Genomic DNA, 22,289 nt, shown 5'->3' with positions numbered 1-22,289 from the left:
ATTACAAGGCTACAGATTTGAACATTGGTAGTCGTAAACTCAAAATCTGGTCGACTGTTTAACGACGGTTATAAAATAAAACAGTCATGGAATAATATTTGTCTTATGATAACTTTTAACCCACTGATGGTTTAGCAAATTGGCAAAATTGGTAGCATGTTAATTAATGTGTGATTACAATTCAACGAAATTCATTTTAATTGGAATAATAACTATTAAGTGCGTGATTAGTTCTTTTCAAAATGTTAAATATCTATCATGTAAGGATGTGGCCATTTATTAAAAACAGAAAATTTTAAATCAGTTAAAAATTTTAATTTCGAAAGTTATTTCTTTTGAAGTATTTCTTAAAATCTGGTAAACATTACGAGATTCATTTCTAAAAAGAAAAAGAGTCTTAAGAAACAATCGTGAAAAAATAGTATTTTTTAGAATATTATAAAATATTATAAAATATTCATAATTCCATTTTTAAAAATAAAAATAAAATGCGCATTTGGTGCATTTTTCATGAAAACAATGTGGGAATTGGGTGGCGTGGGGCTGATAATATTTTTTAATCGCTATTTGATATATTTAGTTGTCCTGAGGCCAGTTGCGAGGGTTAAACTAATGTATTAATTCTCTAATTCTTTTCATTAAATATTCAAAGCAAAATTGTCCTATACAAGTCCTTAAAAGCCCATAAATTTCACGACTTGCTTTTCTTAACACAGCTCTGTGGTATTTTTAAATACATTTTAAAATGTATTTTTAGAAATCTGCTTAATGTAAAATATTTATGAATCGTGACGTCTAATAGAATTTATAAGCTTGGTTTCTTTCGCGCATTTGTATTGTTTTTTTTAAAGCAAAATATAAACATAATGAATTGATAATTCTTTAAATAAATAAATGTTTTAATAATTGTACCTATTTTCAGGACATGTACTGATACCCAAAATAAATTCTCATTTTATAATAGTACTAAAACTACTTATTCTGCACTTATAATTTATGCAACAATTTTTAAGAGGTTTGAAATAAGAACCTCTTGATTTTGAAAGAGAATGTCTAAATTCTTGAAACTTTACTACTATTTTCTTACATAATTTTCTTTAAAGTCAAAATGTATTCATGTGAATTTAAAGTCGAAAACTGAGATAAAATGAAATAAATCATATTTGAAACTAATTTGTTATAATTTCAAAATAATAGAAATGAGTAATCTCACATTTGAATGGTTAATTAGGGAATTTATGGTGGAATGGTTTCGATATTTAGCCTAGGATGTAGAGAGTAAATCTGATTTCTCGTATTTTTATAGGGACAATAATCAGACCTAGGTATTAATTGCTCTATTTGGATTCTTTTGTTTGTTCCAATTTAGAAGTTTTCGTGTTGCTATGTGGTTGCTTTGAATTGATCTCACAAATATAAATTTTCGACGACATAAGCAGAGAAATGGTATGAGAAACTTCAAACAAAGCAATGGTAGTATGACTCTGCACTATTTAGAACTACCGTTATAAAAATTTAAGGTTGATTTGAGGTTTATTTGATCTTGACTTCAAGAACAACTTTAAAAAATCAATCTCTCAAGATATATAATCAAAGTGTATGAAGTTAATTTATTCACACTTGAGGTTGCTTTGAGAATGATTGAAATCTACTTAGCTAAGGGAGGTTGCTTTTGAGGGATACGGGTTATTTTTTCTATACTTCAAATAAACAAATATATGAGAGGTGTGAATAATTTCACTCGATCTCAACTAATAGTATTACTGAGTTATAATATAAAGGGTGATTTTGTGAGGTTTCATGAGGTTCAACGAGGTTATCTTTGGTGCATAATCTAACCTCATTTTCTTCCTCAGGTGTATATTTTACATTTGTAAACCTTAAAAACACCTTATTTTTTTGTAAGGGATATTTATCCTAAATATAATGATTTTATTTTGTAACTGGCTGTAAACAGCAAATGAAGGAATAGATAGTTTGCTTCCTAGTGAGGTGGCCCGGTTCGAATGGTCGATATGATTTCCGGTTTGCACCGACCACAGTGATGACTTAAATATCCTTAGTGGGAAACGGATTATAAATTATATTCCCTCTGCAAACCGTGGAAGGTTTTCATGGTTTTACTTTCCATGAAACGCAAATGCGGGTTATTGTAGTTTCATCAAAATTCCTCCAAGAGAGCTGACTCTTTTTAATACTTGATCCAGGAGTTCGTTCGTCTTTCGAGTTGGGTTCAAAATTACAAGGTTACGGATTGTTCAAATGAGAAGCGGACATAGAAGTGTCACCATTCAGTGTTATAAGAGAAAGTACTTCGCTAAATGGGGTACACTTATTAACCAGATCACTCTGATTATTTAAAGTAACTGTAAAATTGAGCTAAGAGGGGTGCGTCTAAGCCAAAACAATGTTAAGTAGCGTAATTTTTAGTGGCTGAAAGTGATTGTATCTTTCTTTTATTCCTCTCAGACAAAATCCTGCACATATGTCAGGAGTCATCACAGAACAACTACATCTAATCACTTCATTATTAATAACAATGGATTAACTGGAGATCAAAGGGTTAGCTTATACTGGGTCTTGACAGATTCGATATTTATGTTCTCGCTGTTCACAAACTTTTACGATACTTTTTGCAGCCGTTTTTCCTAGATAGCGTTTGCCATAAACAGCAAACATTCAGCGATACATGTCCACATCACGCTCAATAACCCGTTCTACTGCTCTTTTTTTGGGGAAATAATCTATGTCAGCACTACTTTACATTCACCTTAAATGCTCTGTTGAGCACTGGTTCAATAGTTATACGCCAGTCATTGGTTTACTCCTTTTATCCAAACTCATAGCCCTGAAGGGTGAAGCTGTTTAGCTGCTTATTTGACTATATCATGCATACCCAGTTTTCATTTAGACAACTCTTAGATATAAACATAGCCTTAACATTATTAAACTTGTACTTGGAAGAAAAATTTTGAGAAAATTCCGAATTCGTCACTTTTGCTATTCGTAGTTATAATTTAAAAAAATGATGATAATGCGGTAATAAATCTAATTTCTCTTAAGTTAAGTTATTAAAAATGGGTATTTTTTTCATATGGAGGTATTTTGTGCCTTCGTTTAACCTCATTTTATAGCACGCGTTCTTCGTTTTTCTTTAAAAATTATGTTACTCAGATTTTAAAATTTAAAACAAATTAGAACTTTTTGCACTCACTTGCTTATTATTTTTTATTCAAAATGCATTATAAATGATTCGAAATTTTATATCAACACCATTTAAACCTGTCAAAAATTCAAATTTAAATGTAAGTTTGTAAGAAATAGTTTCAGTTTGCATTAAGTAATTTAATTTCATTTAATTTCATTAATTTCATTGATTCATTTAAATAGCTGATTATGTATTAATTATTATGTATTTATATAAAGTTAAGTTTGTATTAAGTAATTCGAGTATATATTAGTTCCCTATTATATAATTCGAGCTTAAATTACGTTTTATTAGGTAGTTTAAGTTTACATTAATTTAAGTTTGAATTAAACTAGTATTTGTATTAACTATGCTGAGTTTGTATCAAGTTTATGTTTGTCAAAACTAAACTCTTATTTTTTAGAGTTTTCACTGTTGATAGAGTAATTCAAATGAATATGGAGATAGCATTGCTAATTGCTCATTTGTTCCTAATGTTTCCATATGAAATATCTGAAGACAATCCGGTAAGTTTTTATCTGAACTTAATGTTATTTTTTGATTGCTACATTTATCTGGTTGTTACAACATTTTGATTATTGCAACAAACATTATATTCGTTAGTTAATGATTTTGCAGTTTATATTGTTCGAACTTAAAATATTGCTCAGTAAAAATATTTTTTTAAATATACGAGGGTTGCTATTTATATTTCTGGCCTCGGCAACAATATGTGTTGCTAGGCGACTGCAGATGACTTTAATTGATATTTTTACTTTTGATATTTTTGAACATAAATTCAGCAGACGATTTACCATTATAGCTTCATTTGTGTTGTTGACAGTAAATTGAAAAGTTCTTCTCTTTCAAAAAATGGAATTGAATCGTGAACATTTTCGTGCCATTATTTTTCATAACTTTCGACGTGGATCGTCAAGACAAGAGTGCTTCGATGAACTTAATTCTTTACTCAGCGATAAAGCGCCATCCTACAGCACTGTAAAAAATTGGTATAACGAATTTAATCGTGGTCGATGTTCGATCCAGGACGAATCCCGTGCAGATCGTCCAAAATCTGTTGTTGTGCCAGAAGAGATCGATGCTGTGCGTGAACTGATCGTCATGTGACATACCGTGAGATAGAGGCGTCTTTGGACATTAGTATGACTAGCATCAATAAAATATTGCATGAACATTTGAGCGTAAAAAAAATTTGTTTGCGTTGGATCCCGCATAATCTGACAAACGCTCAAAAAAAGGCTCGTGTTGATTGGTGCAAGGAAATGTTGGAAAAATACGTTCAAGGTACATCAACGGTTGTGTATAACATCTACACAGGTGACGAATCATGGATCTATGCATATGAGCCGGAAACAAAACAGCAATCAACTGTATGGATCTTCCAAGAGGAGGCAAAACCAATAAAAGTTGTTCGAGGAAGAAGCACATCGAAACAAATGATTGCCTGTTTCTTCGTCATTAACGGTCATGTGGCAACAGTGGCGTTAGAGCAACGCAGGACGGTCAATTCTGAATGGCACACGACCATTTGTTTGCCAGAAGTCATCGGAGAAATTCGAAAAAGGCAGAAGAACAGGCGAATCATTCTTCATCATGACAATGCGAGCTCTCACACATAGACTCAAACAAAGGCATTTCTGACGGAGCGAAAGATCGAACTGATGGGTCATCCACCGTACAGCCCTGATTTGGCATCCAATGACTTCTTCTTATTCCCACAAATCAAAAATAAATTACGTGGACAACGATTTTCGACCCCCGAAGAAGCAGTTGATGCATTCAAAACGTATGTTTTGGAGTTACCTCAATCGGACTGGAAAAAGTGCTTTGAAAATTGGTTCAAACGCATGCAAAAGTGTATTGATCATCATGGAGAATATTTTGAAAAACAATAAAACCGATTTCGATCCTTCATATTTGTTTTTTCATTATTAGGCCAGAAATATAAATAGCAACCCTCGTATATATATGACAAAAAGTATAAGCGTGAACGTTTTATTCCTGTAAGAGTTTTTTTCTTAAATATAATATAAATAATTTAAATTTGGCTTGTTGAGAAGTGAATACTTTCATGAATTACGAAAAAACATTTCCGCGACTTTTTTTAAAACGTTTTTGTACCTTAGTTAACGTATTTGAAGTGGTTTAGTATGGCATGAAGTGTTCCCTTTTAAGGCTGTAATGGGGAAATGCACCAGTTTAGGCCGTGATAAGATTTGTTACTTTAAGTCGATCAAAGAAAGCTATCATTCTTTTTATACAAAACCAATTTTTGCTTTCAATTTAAAGGCTTGTTTGGTTATTATTATAACACTTATCGATAGGGTTGTATTCAGAAATAACGTCAGTGTATGAAATGTCGAGCCGTGGCAATTAATAATAAACAGCTATTAGTGCGTTTGTCAGAGTCATTTATAAATCTTTAACAGATGCTTTCTTTAAAAGATGTAACTTTAATCTCTCGCAAAAAAAGAACAAAATGAACAATTTACAAAAACGTTTCCTAACTATTGAAAAATTAAGGAGTATTTTGATATAAAATATGCTATATATTTGGTGTTTAAAATATATTTCAAAATCCATTTTGATTTGATATTAACCTGATTTGTATCCCAAGTATGAAATCATTGTCTCGAATATTCGCTAATCTCTGGGAGTGCCCCAACAACACCTCCAGGTAGAGAGAAGGCCTTCGCGCGCTTTATCATAAACGAGAATCGGTTGTGACATTTTTCTTATTTTTCAAGCATTGCGCAGTTTGTATTCACTTAGTCGGAGTCACCCGGTGGCTGAGTGCCGCTCTTCGCGCTCCCGAGCCACAGGTCTTGAGTTCGATCTTCGGGCCGGGCAAGGTTGACTCAGCCTTTCATCCCTTCAGTGGGTCGATAAATGAGTACCAAGCATGCTTGGGAACTAAACACTGGGGGTTACACTTTCGGCTGAATAACTCACCGGAACATCAGCTCCTGCATCCCAGAGCCCAAGGTCAAGAAAACTGAGATGGGCAGAGTAGGCCTTGGCCCTCTATGGGCTGTCGCGCCACTGAGTTTAGTTTAGTCGGAGTATTAAATTGATCCATGCGGAGGCGTTCTCTCTTTTAGAAGCTGTTGACCTGAAACGCAACATCATCTGAAATGCAATTGTGAGATTTTGCGTTATGTGAGGCAGTACAAAAATCTTTAAACGTTCGTTTCAAAACATTTTTGTTAGTTTATTTTCAATCAAGTCTTTTTTTGTTGTTGCAGGATTTATGCACAGTTGTGTCAGTGGCCCTTCATTTCTTCTTCACTGCCTGTTTTATGTTTATGTTTCTGGAATCTTTGCACGTTTACAGCATGGTTGCATTTGTAGTACCTAGAAATGGCTTGTTAAATCGATTTCAAAACATGCTTGTCGGTTGGGGTAAGAAAAAAAATTGTCTTATCAAAGTTTAATAAAAAGTTAATTAACGCATCTCAGTACTATTTAAGTGTGAGTTAATTATTTAGTTTCACTAAACTCTGAACTAAATGTAGTGGACTTTGCACTAAACGTAGGACTTCTCAGGCTCCGCCCGAGCATATTCTAAATTGTATCGATTTTAAGATCGATGAGGTTTTTCAAAACCTCATCTGCTTTTAGACTTTCTGGACATTTTTGGACTTATGGATTTGGTCTAATTGGGATGGACCTTTTGGGGATTAGAAACAACAACAACAATTATTTAGTTATAATATATTAATCTAAAATGTAAAAATGTAACAAATAAGGTTATTATTTCAATGCACAGGTTTGTTCGGAAAGAAATTTTGTTTTTCAGTTTGTTTTCGTCAACAGAGGTTTTCATTATATTTTTCGCAGACAACTTTACACTTAAGTCGTATCATCATTATAAATATTGAAAGTCAATACATGAAAGCTTAGTTGTGAAAAAGTTAGATTGATTTCATGCAGTAGTTTTTGGTTCATGACCTTTCAAATGTAGAAAGTGAAAAGCTACATTTTCGGCGCATTTTCCTTTTTAACTATCAAAAAGGCGAAAATTCTGCTCAAGCAAGAAAGAAATTATCTGATGTGTTTGAAGAATATGTATTGATAGAACGCCAGTGCCCAAAGCTGGTTTTTAAAATATCGATCCGTCAAAATTTTAATTCAGACACACGAAGATGCACTACGACAGTTTGGGCTGATAAAGACGCAATTTTTACGATATTTTTTTATAATCGTCGTTGAACAGCCCTACCAATTTTTGGGTTTACGACTAACAATATTCAAGTACGTAACTTTATAATTTTGAATCCAATCCAGAAGACAAGAGAACTCCTGGATCAAGTTTTTTGGGAGAAATTTTGCCTTCGTGGAGGACTTCTTGATGGAACTATCCCGCATTTGCGTTACAGGGAGAGGAGGGCTGCGAAAACCTTTCGTGGTTAGCCTGACGGCAAGGTAACTCTCACCCATGATCCGTCTACCGCTGAGGATATTTCATATCAGAACTGTGGTCGGCGCAAGCCGGATGCGGAATTCGTATCGACCAGCCATCGCAGGGACTCGAACTCGGTTCATCTTATTGGAAGGCGAACGCTCCTTCCCCTGAGCCATTGCCGCTCAATAAGGATATTAATCGATTCAAGCTGTTGAATAACAACTCGTATTATCGCTAAGAGATTAAATTTGTCGATTTCAATGGTTCATGATAATTTAAAACTCCTAGGTTTATTCTTAAAATTCGACATATGTGTTCCTCATGTTCTTATGTGAAGAAATTTGCACCGTAGGGTTAGACGTCTGTGATTTACTTCATTAATGTCTAGAAAATTATCAATTCCATCATCACTGGTTTTCACGAAAAACGGGTTGTCTACAACATTTGTTTGGGTCTTTTCAGAAAGTTTTAGACGAAAATTTTTACTTCAAGTAAAGAGGTCAAAAATCAAATGGGTCAGGTTTTTGCTTGAACGAAACATTTTATGAGCTAGGAATCATGTCAGAAGGATCGCAAAAGGTATAGGACCAGAATAGAGAATATATAATTCAATTAAATAGTTAATCATCATAAGAGAAGCGATTTTCTATTTTCATAAGGAAAAAAACACGAATTTATTTTCCGGACAACCCAATACTTAAATTGATTGTGAAAGAATTATTATCACTGAATTGTACACGGAAGAGCCATTACATTATGACCATCCTCCATCTATAACAATGGGCTGACCCAGGTTTTCATGGTTTCTCGCCCAGGAACAATGTTTCCATGGGGCAGATTAGGACCCATAATCCTCATAGAGCAATCCCTGACGTCTGTAAGCTACTTGAACATAGTTGCAGACCAGGTTCATCCATTCATGGCAATAGTTTTTCCTGCGGAGTATGGTGTTTATCAACAGGATAATGCACCATCTCATAAGGGTCGAATCATCGAGGAACATTCCAGTGACTTTCAAGGCATGTCTTGGCCCCCAAATTCACCTGACCTTAATCCAATAGAGCATTTGTGGTCCTACTTGGAAAACCAAATTCGTGCTGCCACGCTACCCCCTCGCAATATGAGGGAATTGCAGGTCCAGTTGGTGAGCACTTGGTACCAGATACCTCAGACTACCTATCAGCACCTTGTGGAACCAATGCCACGGCGGGTGCTAGCAGTTTTGACGGCTAAAGGTGGTCCTACATGTTATTAGCAGGAAAGTCGTAATGTAATGGCTCTTCTGTGTATAATTGAATGAGTGGAATAATATGCTATCAGTGTTTAAATTGTAATATCTAATTTCTAAGTTTTCAAAACGTTTTTGAAACATATTATTAACTTAAAAACTTTAAAGACAAAGGTTCTTATGTTAAATATTGTGCTAGGGATCATAATATCGGAAAATGGCGTTGCTATTTTAATTCTTCTGTTTTTACCATTTACTATAACAAGACATTGCAACGGAACTTCCAAGATTTATTTAGAAGTTTTTTTTTAAATCATCTGCTAGGAAATCTCAAAAAGATTGCACTTATAATAGAAATAAAATAATTAAAAGAAAATATCCTTTTCATCAAAATGTTATACTTTGAAGAAAAATAGAAAGATTTTAAGTAACATATAGAAAAGTTACAGTTTTCATGGTATAGTTATATTTTCAAAGAAAAAGTTATATTTTTAAGATATAGTTTACAAGAGTTAGAAACAAGTCGGTAAACGAAGCAGATGATTTTCAACTATAGTTTTGAGTTAAAATGATACATTATATTTTAATGATTTGAATTTAATAATAATAACATGAAATTTTACTTGACTTTTGCATGCATGATGTACTTTTTGTAATTGCAATAATTTTATTATTTTTTTTTTTTCAATTTAAGCATTGAAATATATTGCTACCAAATAATGTTCAAGCGAATTGTGCATTACAGCTTTTCTTTCTTATTAAAAGTGTTTTATACTAATATGTAATGAATCAAAGATTTTTTCTTTTAATTTAGGTGTTTCTTTGCTAATTGCGATTGTTGGTGTGTGTTTTTTTCTCGATACATATGGAGCTAAATATCAGTAAGCACTAATTTTTTTTCATAAAGCTAATGATTTATCAAAAACGTGTGGAGCATAAAAGAACAAAAGAAAAACAAAGTTAATAATAATATTATTGAAAATACATTATCCGAAAAAAAAATATATTTCAATTTTTTCAGCTCTAAACTAAAAAAATAAAACTATTTTTCAAGAAATTCATTGGAATTAATAAATTTATAATAATTATTTTAAAATGTATTGAACTGTAAATAATTATTTTAAAATAATTATTTTAAAATAATTATTCAAAATAATTATTTAAAATGATTATTTAAAATAATTATTTTAAAATGTATTGAACTGTAAATATTTTAAAATAATTACTTTAAAATAATTATTTTAAAATGTATTGAACTGAAAATAATTATTTTAAAATAATTATTTATAATAATTATTTTAAAATAATTATTTCAAAATGTATTGAACTGTAAATAATTATTTTAAAATGTATTGAACTGTAATAATGTTCAAAATTGCTTCAACCTTCATATGGTGCTAAAATGAACCATATTTTTGCCTTTCTAAAAGTTGATTCTAGGGTTCAAATTGAATGCCAACATGGTTCAATTTAACACCACATAGAGATTATAAAAAAGTTGCACCGTATTATGTTTGAAGGTACCAGAATTATGGTTCATAGTACCGGTGTTACGTTAAATAAATAATTTCAAGAAATTAAAGTGGTAAGACATTACGTAACTAAAAACTTCATTTGTTAATAAAACTATACAATTAGAAATTACAGTCTACTTGTTTGAAGCTCTCAAAAACCGACGCCCATTTTTAAGACTTCGCATGAGTGATTAGAAACAAGTTAGATTAGCAAGCTTTAAGAGTAAAAAGTGCTTAGCATGCGCATTATTTCGTCGAAAACTTTACTTTCATATTTCAAATCTCTTTGTTTTTTTCTCATTCACATCTGGCAAGGTTTGAAAATGGGCACCTGCTTTTGAGCTCTTAAAATATGTTAACTGTTATTTTCAATTCGCATATTTTTTTAGCGAATGAAATTTTTCATATTTTATATTTTATTTTTATTTTTTTATATTTTATTTTTATTTTTTTATATTTTATTTTTATTTTCATAAATTTTTAATTTTTTTAATTTTTTATTTAATACTAGTGTTATGGTTTAACGCTAAAACAATTTTTTGAAAGGGTATTCAAGACTCAAAATAAACCTAAAATATTAAACATACACAAAAAGAGGTATAAGCATGCAAAATGCTAGATTAGCAGTCTAACGAGTAAAAAGTGCTTAATATACGCATTATTTTTTCAGTTGTTGGACACAAATGGATAAACATGTGGTGTATTTAGTTCTTGGACCAGTAATATCAATTTGCATTATGAACTTTATTATGTTGGAGGCATCAGGGAACGCTAATTATAAGCCTCTGAAAATTATTGATCACAGACAGTTGTTAACATGCAAGTAAGCATAAATCAATCAACAATTAATCTATTTTTAACATATCATCTATGAATTTCATTAATTTGCATAAGTTATCACTTTACAGTTTGCTTAGAATACTTATAAATCCATTAATTTTAAAATCATCGTTAGCTTTAGTGAACCATATTGCTCATGAATTTTACATTAATATGCTGTCAAACATATTTCTAATAATTTACTAAGCTTTTAAGTCGTTTATAGTTTAACAATAAAAATTTTAGATGATCCAGGAAATAATTTTCTAAATAAAGACTACTTTAACTCTTTTCTTAAATATAAATTGCTCTGAGATGGGTTCCTGAAATTCTGGAAATTTCTTTCGAAACGAGATGAAATTTTGCAAATTGCTAAGCTGAAATTATGAAATATATTTTGCTATAAATTTATTCCTCAGGCATTAAGGAGTACTTGCTCAGGGAATTACTTCAGCAATTTAGATAAATGAATTCTAAATTAAACGAGACATTTGATGAGGGAATACATGTCTAGACATGTCTTTATTTCAATATTACAATTTTAATAAATTGCGCCTTCGATACATTTTTATTCTTTGTTTGTTGTGTGTTACAGTCTGATTTAAACTGATTACTTGGAAATGCTTATTTCGCAACATTTCCTTAAAAGTATACATTTCAAAAGTTATTTGGTATGATTTAAACCATTTTTTAAAAAGTCCAAATGGAATGGAATTAAATTACAAATAAAATTTATTTCAAAGTTTAATTTTAAAATTTCTAGAATCTTCAGTCGGAAAATTCATAATTTGAATTCTTAGCAGAGTTTCAATAATATTCGTAAGCTCAGTGAACAACATGGCTTTGGTTTGATTTGAGTATTGATAGTTATAGTATTAGGCTATACGTGGGGGATTGTATATTTGTTCTTAGAATATTTAATATTGGCTGACGTGACTGTCACAGAGCTAAACTAGATTGTAACCGTTGATGTTCAACTAATACAGGCTGTAACATTAAATAAATTTTTCATAGTGTTTTCATTCAAAACGACTCCTTATTAAAATTTTAATTAAACCTGACTTTTTATGTAATCTTGATAGTGTTTAACAGTTTTTGATTTTGTCCTTCATTATACATTTCGTCCTCGTTTACTTTTTCTTTGTTTTCTTTTTGCTTCTTTTTTTTCAATTATTATGTATATAACAAAATTCGCTTCATTTATTGTTCTCTTTGCTTCAAAATTTTTTTAAAAATTTTTTTAAATATAAATTTACGCATTATTGTCATCTTTATTGTCATCTGTATCATCTTTATTGTGCAGTTATGAATTTTGTAATGGTTTACTTTTGTGCGAGCTAGACTGTCGTCCAGACGTGGACTATACGGTTAAGGGTTTTGCAAACCTAGGTACGTGTCCACGTCTGGAAGAAAAGAAAAAAAAAAGTGTTTCCGGTTTCTCTCTGACGCAGCTTATATTTCACAGCGCATGCCCGAAAATTTTCCATAACATAAAAATGGCAGAGGGGTAGCAAAAAGAATAGCGTTACAGTTAACAGAAGGCAAACGCTATCCTTAATCTTACTATTAGTATGATACAGCGCTGAAAACATTTAAACAGTTATAGTTCTTCCTATTGTGTTTTGCATGTTGAATGGAAGTTGTTACAAAAGCTCATCAATTGGTTTAAACTCATTTATGCGTTCAAATTATGAATTATCACGATTTGTTTTGAATTATTTTTAATCTATATTAAAAGATTGATACAAAATAAAAACACGCAGGAAGTGCTCGCAACATAGTAGGGTCATCAGCATTTCAGTCAAGTTAACTGGAAAATGCAATAGTTTTTTTTTATTTTGACTGAATATTTCATTACAATTAGTCAATAAACGTTTAAGTTTACTAGAAAATGTGTTAATTACCCAGGCTTAACTTTTTTTTTGTATGACATCTGTAACTACGCTTTTTACAATGAGCTTTCACTTTTGTGGGTTTATTGCGAACTGCATAAAAAATCAGGCTGATTGATCAATGAATGACATTTTCTAATGTCTCCAAAGTTTATGGCCTCACTTCAATAAGACAGAAATAGATGAGAAGTGATTAGAAAATATAAGATTTCTTAATTAGTCTGTCTTAATGCAAAGTGATGACCGCTGTTTGCGCTGTGCTGGATTAAAAAAAAAACAATTTAAGAAGATTAAGTTGAATATTAGGAATTGTTTCGTTACTAGAAAAATTAAAACTAAATATATTTTATACGAGTCAATGTTTATTTTTTGTTGTCTAGACAAAGTACTTGTTAATAATTCATATTTCTTCTATGTTTGGTTCCAAAATTTCTTCCTTTTTCAAATTCTTACTATTAGTTCAAGCTAATACAGTTTTTTCAAATATTATAATTTATTAATTAAATTTAATTAATTAATTTGACCTAAGTTGGAACTGATTTCAATTTTTTTTATATAACTTGTTCAGGAAGGATTTTTCAGTAAATTGATTCTACACCAGCTCATTGAAATAAAAATATTTGTTGTAAACACCGAGAAAACAAAGAAATCCAATTTCTGCATTTTTTAAAAAAAATCGATAAAAATTTTTCTAAATTAGATTGACGGTTTAAAATATTTTTTACTGGAAATACAGTTATGTTTAGAAATGTAATTTCTAAACAAATTAATACAAAAGTGCATAAATTTTCTCCTCAAAGACCCTAGTTTTAATTCGCAATTGCTGATGATTAAAATTTAAGGTCTTTTTTATAGTTTTTTTCATTGTGCTTTGATGTATAAAAATTTCATTGTCTGATTACGACATGTATAGGATTACGACTCGGGGTTTTTAATGTAATGTAGTTTTTTTTATTTACGTACTATAGCCCCATTTATAGAAAACTTTTTGAATTAAAACCAAAAGCTATGAGATATAAAATTTATGGGAAATGACGTGAGTTTGCTGCAAGAATTGCTTTTTTTTAAACGTTAACTAGTTCCTACAACAAATATTTAAAAAACTCAATCTAAATTAGGACACCCTGTATTTTGTCAATTATTTCTAAAGCCTGTAAATAAAATATTTTTCTTACTTTTAGGATACATCAAAGATCTAATTTGATTTTAATGCCTTTGATCTTGTCATCGTTTGTGGTGGGACAATTATCGGATTACGAGCAAAACTTAGGCCTCTACAGTGTCTTTTCAATTCTAAATACAATAATTGGAGTTTTGGTATTCTTCTTCCATACGTTGGGAAATGATGAGGTAACAATCAAATTTAAATATTTGATTACTTTTCTTTGACACATTTATATAATTAAGAGTGAAATGATATTGCTGATTGAATAAAAAAATTTGATTGTTTGTATGTTTAATTCATTGTAAAAGACCGAACTTGGACATCTTAGAAACTACGGAATTGATTTATAAAGGTATTTTTATTTTTGTTGAATTCTGAATTCTTTCAGAAGACTTTAACACATTTGAAATTTTGAATTCGAAAAATAAAAACTTAAAAGTCTGAATTTTAAAATTTCCTTCCCAAAGTGATGTAAACGTCTATGAAATAACTGCAACCAAATATTACTGGTAATAATATTTTATAACCGTCGTTGAGCACCCGACCCAATATTGAGTTTAGGACTACCAAAGTTCAACTTCTTGTAATTTGCCTTGTAATTTTGAACCCAATCCAGAAGACAAGGGATCTCCTGGATCAAGTGTTGGGGGAAATTTGTCTTCTTGCAGGACTTTTTATGGAACTAACCAGCATTTGCATTGCATGGAGAGAAAAACCACGAAAACCTCCCACCGTTAGCCTGATGCCAACGGGACTCTAACTCATGATCCGTCTACCACTGACGACATTTTTCGTCAGCACTGTGGTCGATCTGAGCCGAGTGCGGAATTCGTAACTACCAGTTGTCGCTGGGAATTGGAAAAGTCACCTCATTGGGAGGCGAGCGCTCTATCAACTGAGCCACCACGGCTCTGGTAATAGTATTTTATTTTATGACCATCGTTGAACAGCCACCCCAATTTTTGAGTCTATGACTACTAATGTTCAACTACGTAGCCTTATATTTTGAACCCTATCTAGAAAACAAGGGAACTTCTGGATCAAGTATTGGGAGAAATTTGCCTCCGTGAACGTCTTTTTGATGGAACTAACCCGTATTTGCGTTGCATGGAGAGGAAGACAACGAGACCCTCCCATGGTTAGCCTGACGGCGAAGAGACTCTAACCCAGGGATGGGCAAACTACGACCCTCGGGCCAGGTTTGGCCCACCGGAAGATTCTATCCGGCCCGCGGATAGAATTTTTATTTCGACTATGTTTAAAATAATTTCTGTTTTTCCTTTTTTAACAAAGTACTGATGACATTTTTACTTTCTCTATTTTTGTTCTGCAAAACATAAATTGATGGAAATAGTTAGCACAGACAGTTTCAATTGGTAAAATGTTGAAAGCAGAAGTTCTTTATAAAATAGCCGTAGATTGGCTCCAACTAGCGTTTGTCTTTCTCGAGGAGCTGACTTATGGAATCTAATATGGGTAAATTGTACTTCACATTTGGCAGACTGCGCAATTTACGCTCCAACGAGCGGGCAATCTAACAATCATCTGAAGCAGTTGTTTCTAATTATGCCAAAGTTTTGCAAATCATTACCAAAAGCTAGTTTCCAAAATTTAATATTTCATGCCCAGAAAATCAGTGCTATGTTTGCTGTTGTTGCTTATCCTCTTCTGGCCTGACCAGATCTATGAACCGGTTGACGTGAAGAAAATCAAATACCAAAAGAGGAGTAGAGTAAATGTCTTCCCAGAGAAGACCAACGGTTCAGGATGTGATCGGCGGATGCCCCGTGTAAATGGCATTTAGGGCAGATGGGATGGATTTTAGTTCCTTCGGAAAATAGAAAACTTTTAAGATGGCCGGTAGCTAGGCGGGAGATGGTGGTACAAAAGTCATTGGTCAACTGGTTCATGGTAAAGTAATTTGCAGCTTCTGTTTGTCCGAAGACTGGAGCACCCGGAGGTAGAAGACTGTCTTAGTTCCTCAGACATCCAAGCCGCTCCTAACATGAAGTACAGACGCTGGGTACGGGTTTGGATCGGAGTTTTCCTTCTCCTAGGTATCTCTCTTAGTCTGACTCCTACCCAACGTCTAGCCCTACCAGCTATGTTTGCTTAATCTTATATATGTGAACAAGCGTTTTCAACTGTGAACCTTAGAAAAAATCCTTTAAGAAGTAGACTAACAGAAAAGCATTTAGAGCCTTGCTCCTTAAAATAAGCACATCTCACTTCGAACCTTAATATATGAAATCGCAATTTCCTTCATCTCACAAATATTTAAATTAAAACTTGTATATCGCTTTTTTTCTTCTTTTTTTTAACATTTTGAATTTTTTACTTGGCCCATCAAACATTTTTTTTTTTGATTTTCTGCCCTCGACCAAAAGAGTTTGCCCATCACTGCTCTAACCCATGATCCCTCTACAACTGAGGATATTTCACGTCGACACTGTGGTTGTTGCAAGCCGGATGCTGAATTTGTATCTACCAGCCATCGCTTGGATTCGTACCTGATATAACAATATGCATTTCGATTACAACAACGGTATTTTTTTAAATGATTACAATTACCTTTAACGTTTTAAAATGTTAACATATGGATACTTAAGCAACTATATAGCCTTTAAGGAAAGATAAGTAAGTTGTGACCCTACTTAAGTTTGACACGTGAAATCCGTTATACTGCTTGCATTGCTATTTAATTTTTTTAGCGGTATTTCTTTGTGGCACAGGGACTATAGTAAGAGATAAAGTTTAAGTTTACTATAAAAAAAAGCAAATTCATAAATTTAAGACTTTTGTGTCTGTAAGTTTTGTATTTTTTAAGACTTTTGTACCTTTTTTGGACCTTTTTTGTCGGCGACTTGTTATATCGAGTCGGTAACTCGTTATATCAAATTTTAATAAAGTTTATTTTATATAAATACTTCCAAAAAATAAGAGTACTTTTATATTGAAATGGAAACAGAACATATATTGAAAGTAATATATTTTTTAATGTTACGATAGGTATAGTCAGGATCAATAATGGAAGTTTTGCAAAGATACACGAATTTGCATTAAAAAAACAACATAAGCAATTGCTTGCAGAATAACAAGTTGGCACAGTTTCTATACAGGTATCTTGAAATATAGTATAAATCTAATAAAAAATATAAAAACAGATAAGAAAAGCTATAAATTACAATAGCTTAATGTTTTTTTCCCCTTCCTATCAGCAAAATTGAATTTTTTTAAACAACAAAAGGTTGAAAGATGTTATTGAAGCAAAAACTAATTTCAGTTAATCATTACATTGTTTTTGAGGGCGTTTTAGGTTCGCTTTTGTTTTGTCAAAAACTTTTTATAATAAGCTTTTTTTCCGTAAACAACTTCTTTGTGATGTTGTTCTGAAAAGCTTCGCTTTAAAAGTTTATAAGATCCCCTCTGTGGGGACTCTTTATGTGCCTAACTTGAGTTTAATTTATAAATTAATTGAAAATTTGCAAATTGATTCTAAACATTAGATTAGATGCATGTTGGATAAATTTTTTTTAACCATATTGTATATTTTTCATGTAATTGTTGCTCCATTAATTATCTAACAAATTACGTACTTTAATTCGCAGGTGCGACAGAAAGTTAAAGATGTATTTAAATGCTGTTTGAAAGAAGCAAGAGCTCCATAAATTATTTGGAAGAGAGAATGCACATTTTATATTGATCTGAAATTGTACATTTTGTGGGGATTTTACTTAAATTTGTAAATTTTGAGCACCTAGTTGATTAGTAGCACTTAAATCTTAAGAAATATTTTTCAATTTGAATATATGTTTCCTTAAAAAAATATTTCTTAATGTGATTATAAATTTTTTTAAATGTTTTCCATGCCTCTTTTTTTGAAAAACAAAACAAAAACAAAACAAAGCTCAGAAACGAAAGAACAACACAAAATCACAACACAAGAAAAAAAAAATAAACATAAATAAAATAAATGGTTTGGGTTAATTGCAAAACAATTAGAAACAAAGAAGTGAGCGTCTTTAAAAATATCTGTAAATTGCATTCTTTTTTAATAAGCATTTAGGAAAATAGAGGCGCCTCGACGATTCGACCCTTATGACATGGTGCATTATCCTGTTGGTAATCCATCCCCCGCAGGAAAAACTGTTGCCATGAATGGGTGAACCTGGTGTCTGCAACTATGTTCAAGTAGCTTACAGACGTCAGGGATTGTTCTATGAGGATTATGGGTCCTAATGTGCCCCATGAAAACATTGTTCCTGGGCGAGAAACCATGAAACGAGCCCATTGTTACAGATGGAGGTTGGTCATAATGTAAGGGCTCTTCGGTGATTGATATATATATATATAAAGCATATGTAAGCATTTAAAGTTGTAAATAAATATTAAATGAAGAAATTACGAAATCACCATCGAAATCTGCAAAAGTACTAGCAAAGAAGATGAGATGAAAAATGTCAAAATTGGTGTAAATGCCTGATGAAACTTCAAGGTATTTTTAAAAATCCCACAATAATTCTTCTTTGTTCCTTCCGGTAACAAACAGGTTTTGATATTTTCATTCTCGCTTTCTTCAATTGTGATTTGAAAGATTTCATTAGCCTTTTTTTAACTTTTGAATATTAATTTGTGATCACTTTTGTATTTATTTTTTTCCATTCGATTTTTAACAACGATTATTAATTTGTATATTAGGTGGTACATTTCAAAATATCCTGCGTATAGTTTAAATTTGAATTTATTATTATATAAAAATATTAAGGGATAATAAATATTAGAAACTATCTACTCAATTTCTTCAGGGCATCATATTTTCATTACAATTACTTTAAGTATGACATTTTATCTAAATTTTGATATTTGTAATGTGTGATATGAAAGGTAATACATTGTATAGTGATTAATATTTTGTAGGTAATTCTGTAGGTGAATTTTTTGTATATCAATTCTCAATTTATTTTAAATTATCTAATTACTTCATAAAGTTATTATATTTATTTACTTCAACATATATTAAAAATTATCTTCCAAATGCGCAATAACAACAGAATAACCAACATTTATAATCCACTGCAGGTAACTTTCAAATTTTATTTTGCCGAAATATCGTAAATGTATGTTAAAAACTTGAAATTCTAAGCAATGTCAAAATATAGCATTTGATGTATTTCTGAATCTGGTTATTTATTTGTCTGCTCTGACATAATAGAACAATATTTTCACTGGGAAATATGTCCCTTGAATGACAGAAATTGATAGAGTGACTTTCTTTCTAAGCCCAAAAGTTTTGTCTTCACTACTTTTAAAGAAAAACTATCTGAGAAACGTATCCAATTTCTATAATAATACTTTATTTAAAAGAAAAAAACTATGTTTGAAGTAAATCATATATTTTGGTACTATTATTTTATCAATTTTATATTTTTGATCTAACTATGTTACTGGATTTAAATGAGAGTTTTATTTTGATTAGAAGGTGAACCTAAGAATTCCAATTCTAATAAAAAAAGATTAAAAAAGCAGCACGTCTTACAGGTTTTCTTACAATAATAACAACAAAACAATTACTATTATAACAAGAACCACTATTACTACCAATAATAATACGTATGGCTATAATGATAATACGCAGAGAAATAAAATTGGTAAAATTATCTCACGGTATGGCAATTTCTGGTAAAAAAAGCATAAATCTAGTTAATAAAATCAAAATATACGGTATTTAAACTATTCACTAGTTGATTTTTCCGTTCATATGATAGAGATTTACTGGAAGTTCTGGTTTTTAAACATATAATTCTTATCACCACATGTTTAGTAAGAAATGCAAAACTAAAAATGGTCTTATGCCATGCTCTAAAGTATCATGTTAAAATTAGCAAGTTTGTACCACATTTATTAAATAATATCTCATATTATAAAACTGTTTTATATTGTTCATTTTTCCAAAATTAATAAAGTGCTTCGACAAAATTTATCTAGTGTTTGGTGTTCTCTTAGAGTCAGCAATAAGGAAATTTTTTTCCATATTCTGGTAGTTTTGACCATACTTTTTCCAAAGTGTAATGAAGTATTTAATTTACAGTTTTGAAGAAAAAGAGTTTAAATTGTTCAAATTTCATGGTGAAAGAAATATTAACAATACTTTTGCCTTTGTTGCCAATGATATTGATCTTCTATGGGTACGCTTTGCTGTTAGTAAGGTTGATCCCAACATTCAGTTTTAAAACATTCAGTGACCCCAACATTCAGACGCAGAAGTTAATTTCACTTTACTTTATATGGATATCCTCTACACAGTCTTATCATTTTCGTGACTCTGTTTTTCATCACACCAAGTCTGTACTCAATATAACATGTAAACAGGATATCCAGTGATGATCAATCTTTGACGATATTTTTCGAATATTTGTCAGAAAGTTAAAAAAAAAGTAAGCCACAATTAATAATTAAGTGGAAAAAGAAGAAAAAACTATAGAATCTTTGGTGAAGGATAGTTGAGAAAAACATCAAAACTATTCTGATTGCATGAGAAAATTCGGAGGTGTTTCTAACGAATCATTTTTATTTTTCCTTTGTTTCTTTCAGCAATAAACAGATTTTTCCCAGTATCGCATTCCTCAGCAGAGATTCATTAGTTTTTGATAGCATTTCTTATTTTTTTTATCAGCTTATATATTAGTATTTGATCCTTATATATTAGCATTGTAATCCTCATGTTCTTATATATAATCTTATCCTTAACATTCAGCCTAATCATTACATTTAACTTCATTTATTAACATTTTAATCTTTATATACTTATATATAACCTTATTCTTATTATATAAACTTATTCCTATATTTAATATTATTTATTAACATTTGATCCTAATATATTAACATTCTAATCCTTATTATACATAACCTTATCCTTATAATATAACTTGATCCTTATATTTATCATTATTTATTAGCATTTGATCTTCATGTATTAACATTTAATCCATATCTCTTTCAGGGTATATTTTTTACTGCGTTTTCGACAAGGATCTTAATATATATACATTAAGGAGAATAAATACGATTAATCGTTATACATTAACATTTTAATCTTTATATATTTATATATAATCTTATTCCTTATATATAAACTTAATCCTATATTTAACATTATTTATTAACATTTGATCCTAATATATTAACATTATAATCCTTATTATACATAACCTTATCCTTATAATACAACTTGATCCTTATATTTATCATTATTTATTAGCATTTGATCTTCATGTATTAACATTTAATCCATATCTCTTTCAGGGTATATTTTTTACTGCCTTTTTGAAAAGGATCTTAATATATATACATTAAGGAGATTAAATACGATGCTCTTTGTGTGTCAAAAATATTAGTTTCTGAGAGTTATCTCGTAATAATCTGTAAAACGTTTTAATTGTTTATTTTATATGATACAACAAAATCTAAAAAAATAATGTAGCTTTTTTTGGAACAATGTTATGAAAACTTATGGTGCTTTTCTGCATGTAAGAGAGGTTTCAATGTATTCTATATTTCAAAAAATTCTTAAAAAAATAAAGCAAGTTTTTATTCTTTTGGTATTCGGAAGAGCCTTTCATTACATCACGTCCAAAATTTTTTGTACGTGTTTATTTTAAAAAACGGATTTTAAATTTAACTTTTAGATTATTTTTCTAGTTTATATTGAAATTTCAGGGATCATTTGTTACTGCTCCATTTAATGAAATCACATAGGAACGACGCGCCATTTTGATTAACAAATTTTAAAAAACTTTCATCATAATTCCAGCGAAAGAAGATCATTAAAGATAAATCTGTTTCAAATATATTTTTATGGCTCTAATTTACCTTTCACATTCCAAGAACTATTCGCTAAATATTCTTTGAAGAAGCGTACATTTGGTAGATTTAAAATTTTTATGAAACCGTTTTAATTGAATTTCTTTCTAAAATGGTTTTCCTTTTAAACATTCTTTAGAAATTTTCCCAACCATAATCACTTGAAAAGATTTTACTGAAATGTAGAAACTATTT

General features: G+C 30.7%; 1 protein-coding gene and 1 long non-coding RNA gene across 2 annotated transcripts in view; one reads left to right on the top strand and one right to left on the bottom strand.

Moving 5' to 3' along the window:
• The window catches only part of LOC107449122 (putative adhesion G protein-coupled receptor E4P), a 55,948-nt gene extending 37,935 nt beyond the window's left edge, over positions 1-18,013 (top strand). The window contains exons 8-13 of the mRNA XM_043055188.3: positions 3,612-3,714; positions 6,454-6,610; positions 9,656-9,722; positions 11,026-11,178; positions 14,248-14,416; positions 17,840-18,013. Of these exons, the coding sequence (XP_042911122.1) occupies positions 3,612-3,714; positions 6,454-6,610; positions 9,656-9,722; positions 11,026-11,178; positions 14,248-14,416; positions 17,840-17,899 (709 nt within the window). The 3' untranslated portion in view covers positions 17,900-18,013. The remainder of the gene's footprint in view (positions 1-3,611; positions 3,715-6,453; positions 6,611-9,655; positions 9,723-11,025; positions 11,179-14,247; positions 14,417-17,839) is intronic.
• LOC139425710 (uncharacterized) overlaps positions 1-22,289 on the bottom strand; it is a 126,122-nt gene that overhangs the window by 39,542 nt on the left and 64,291 nt on the right. The window lies entirely within an intron of this gene.

The sequence above is a fragment of the Parasteatoda tepidariorum genome, chromosome 8 (assembly GCF_982258835.1).
Source record: "Parasteatoda tepidariorum strain Cologne lab strain chromosome 8, Ptep-v5.0, whole genome shotgun sequence".
Taxonomy (NCBI): domain Eukaryota; kingdom Metazoa; phylum Arthropoda; class Arachnida; order Araneae; family Theridiidae; genus Parasteatoda; species Parasteatoda tepidariorum.
Note: the sequence above shows the minus strand (reverse complement) of the source record. Positions and strands in the feature narration are given on the sequence as shown.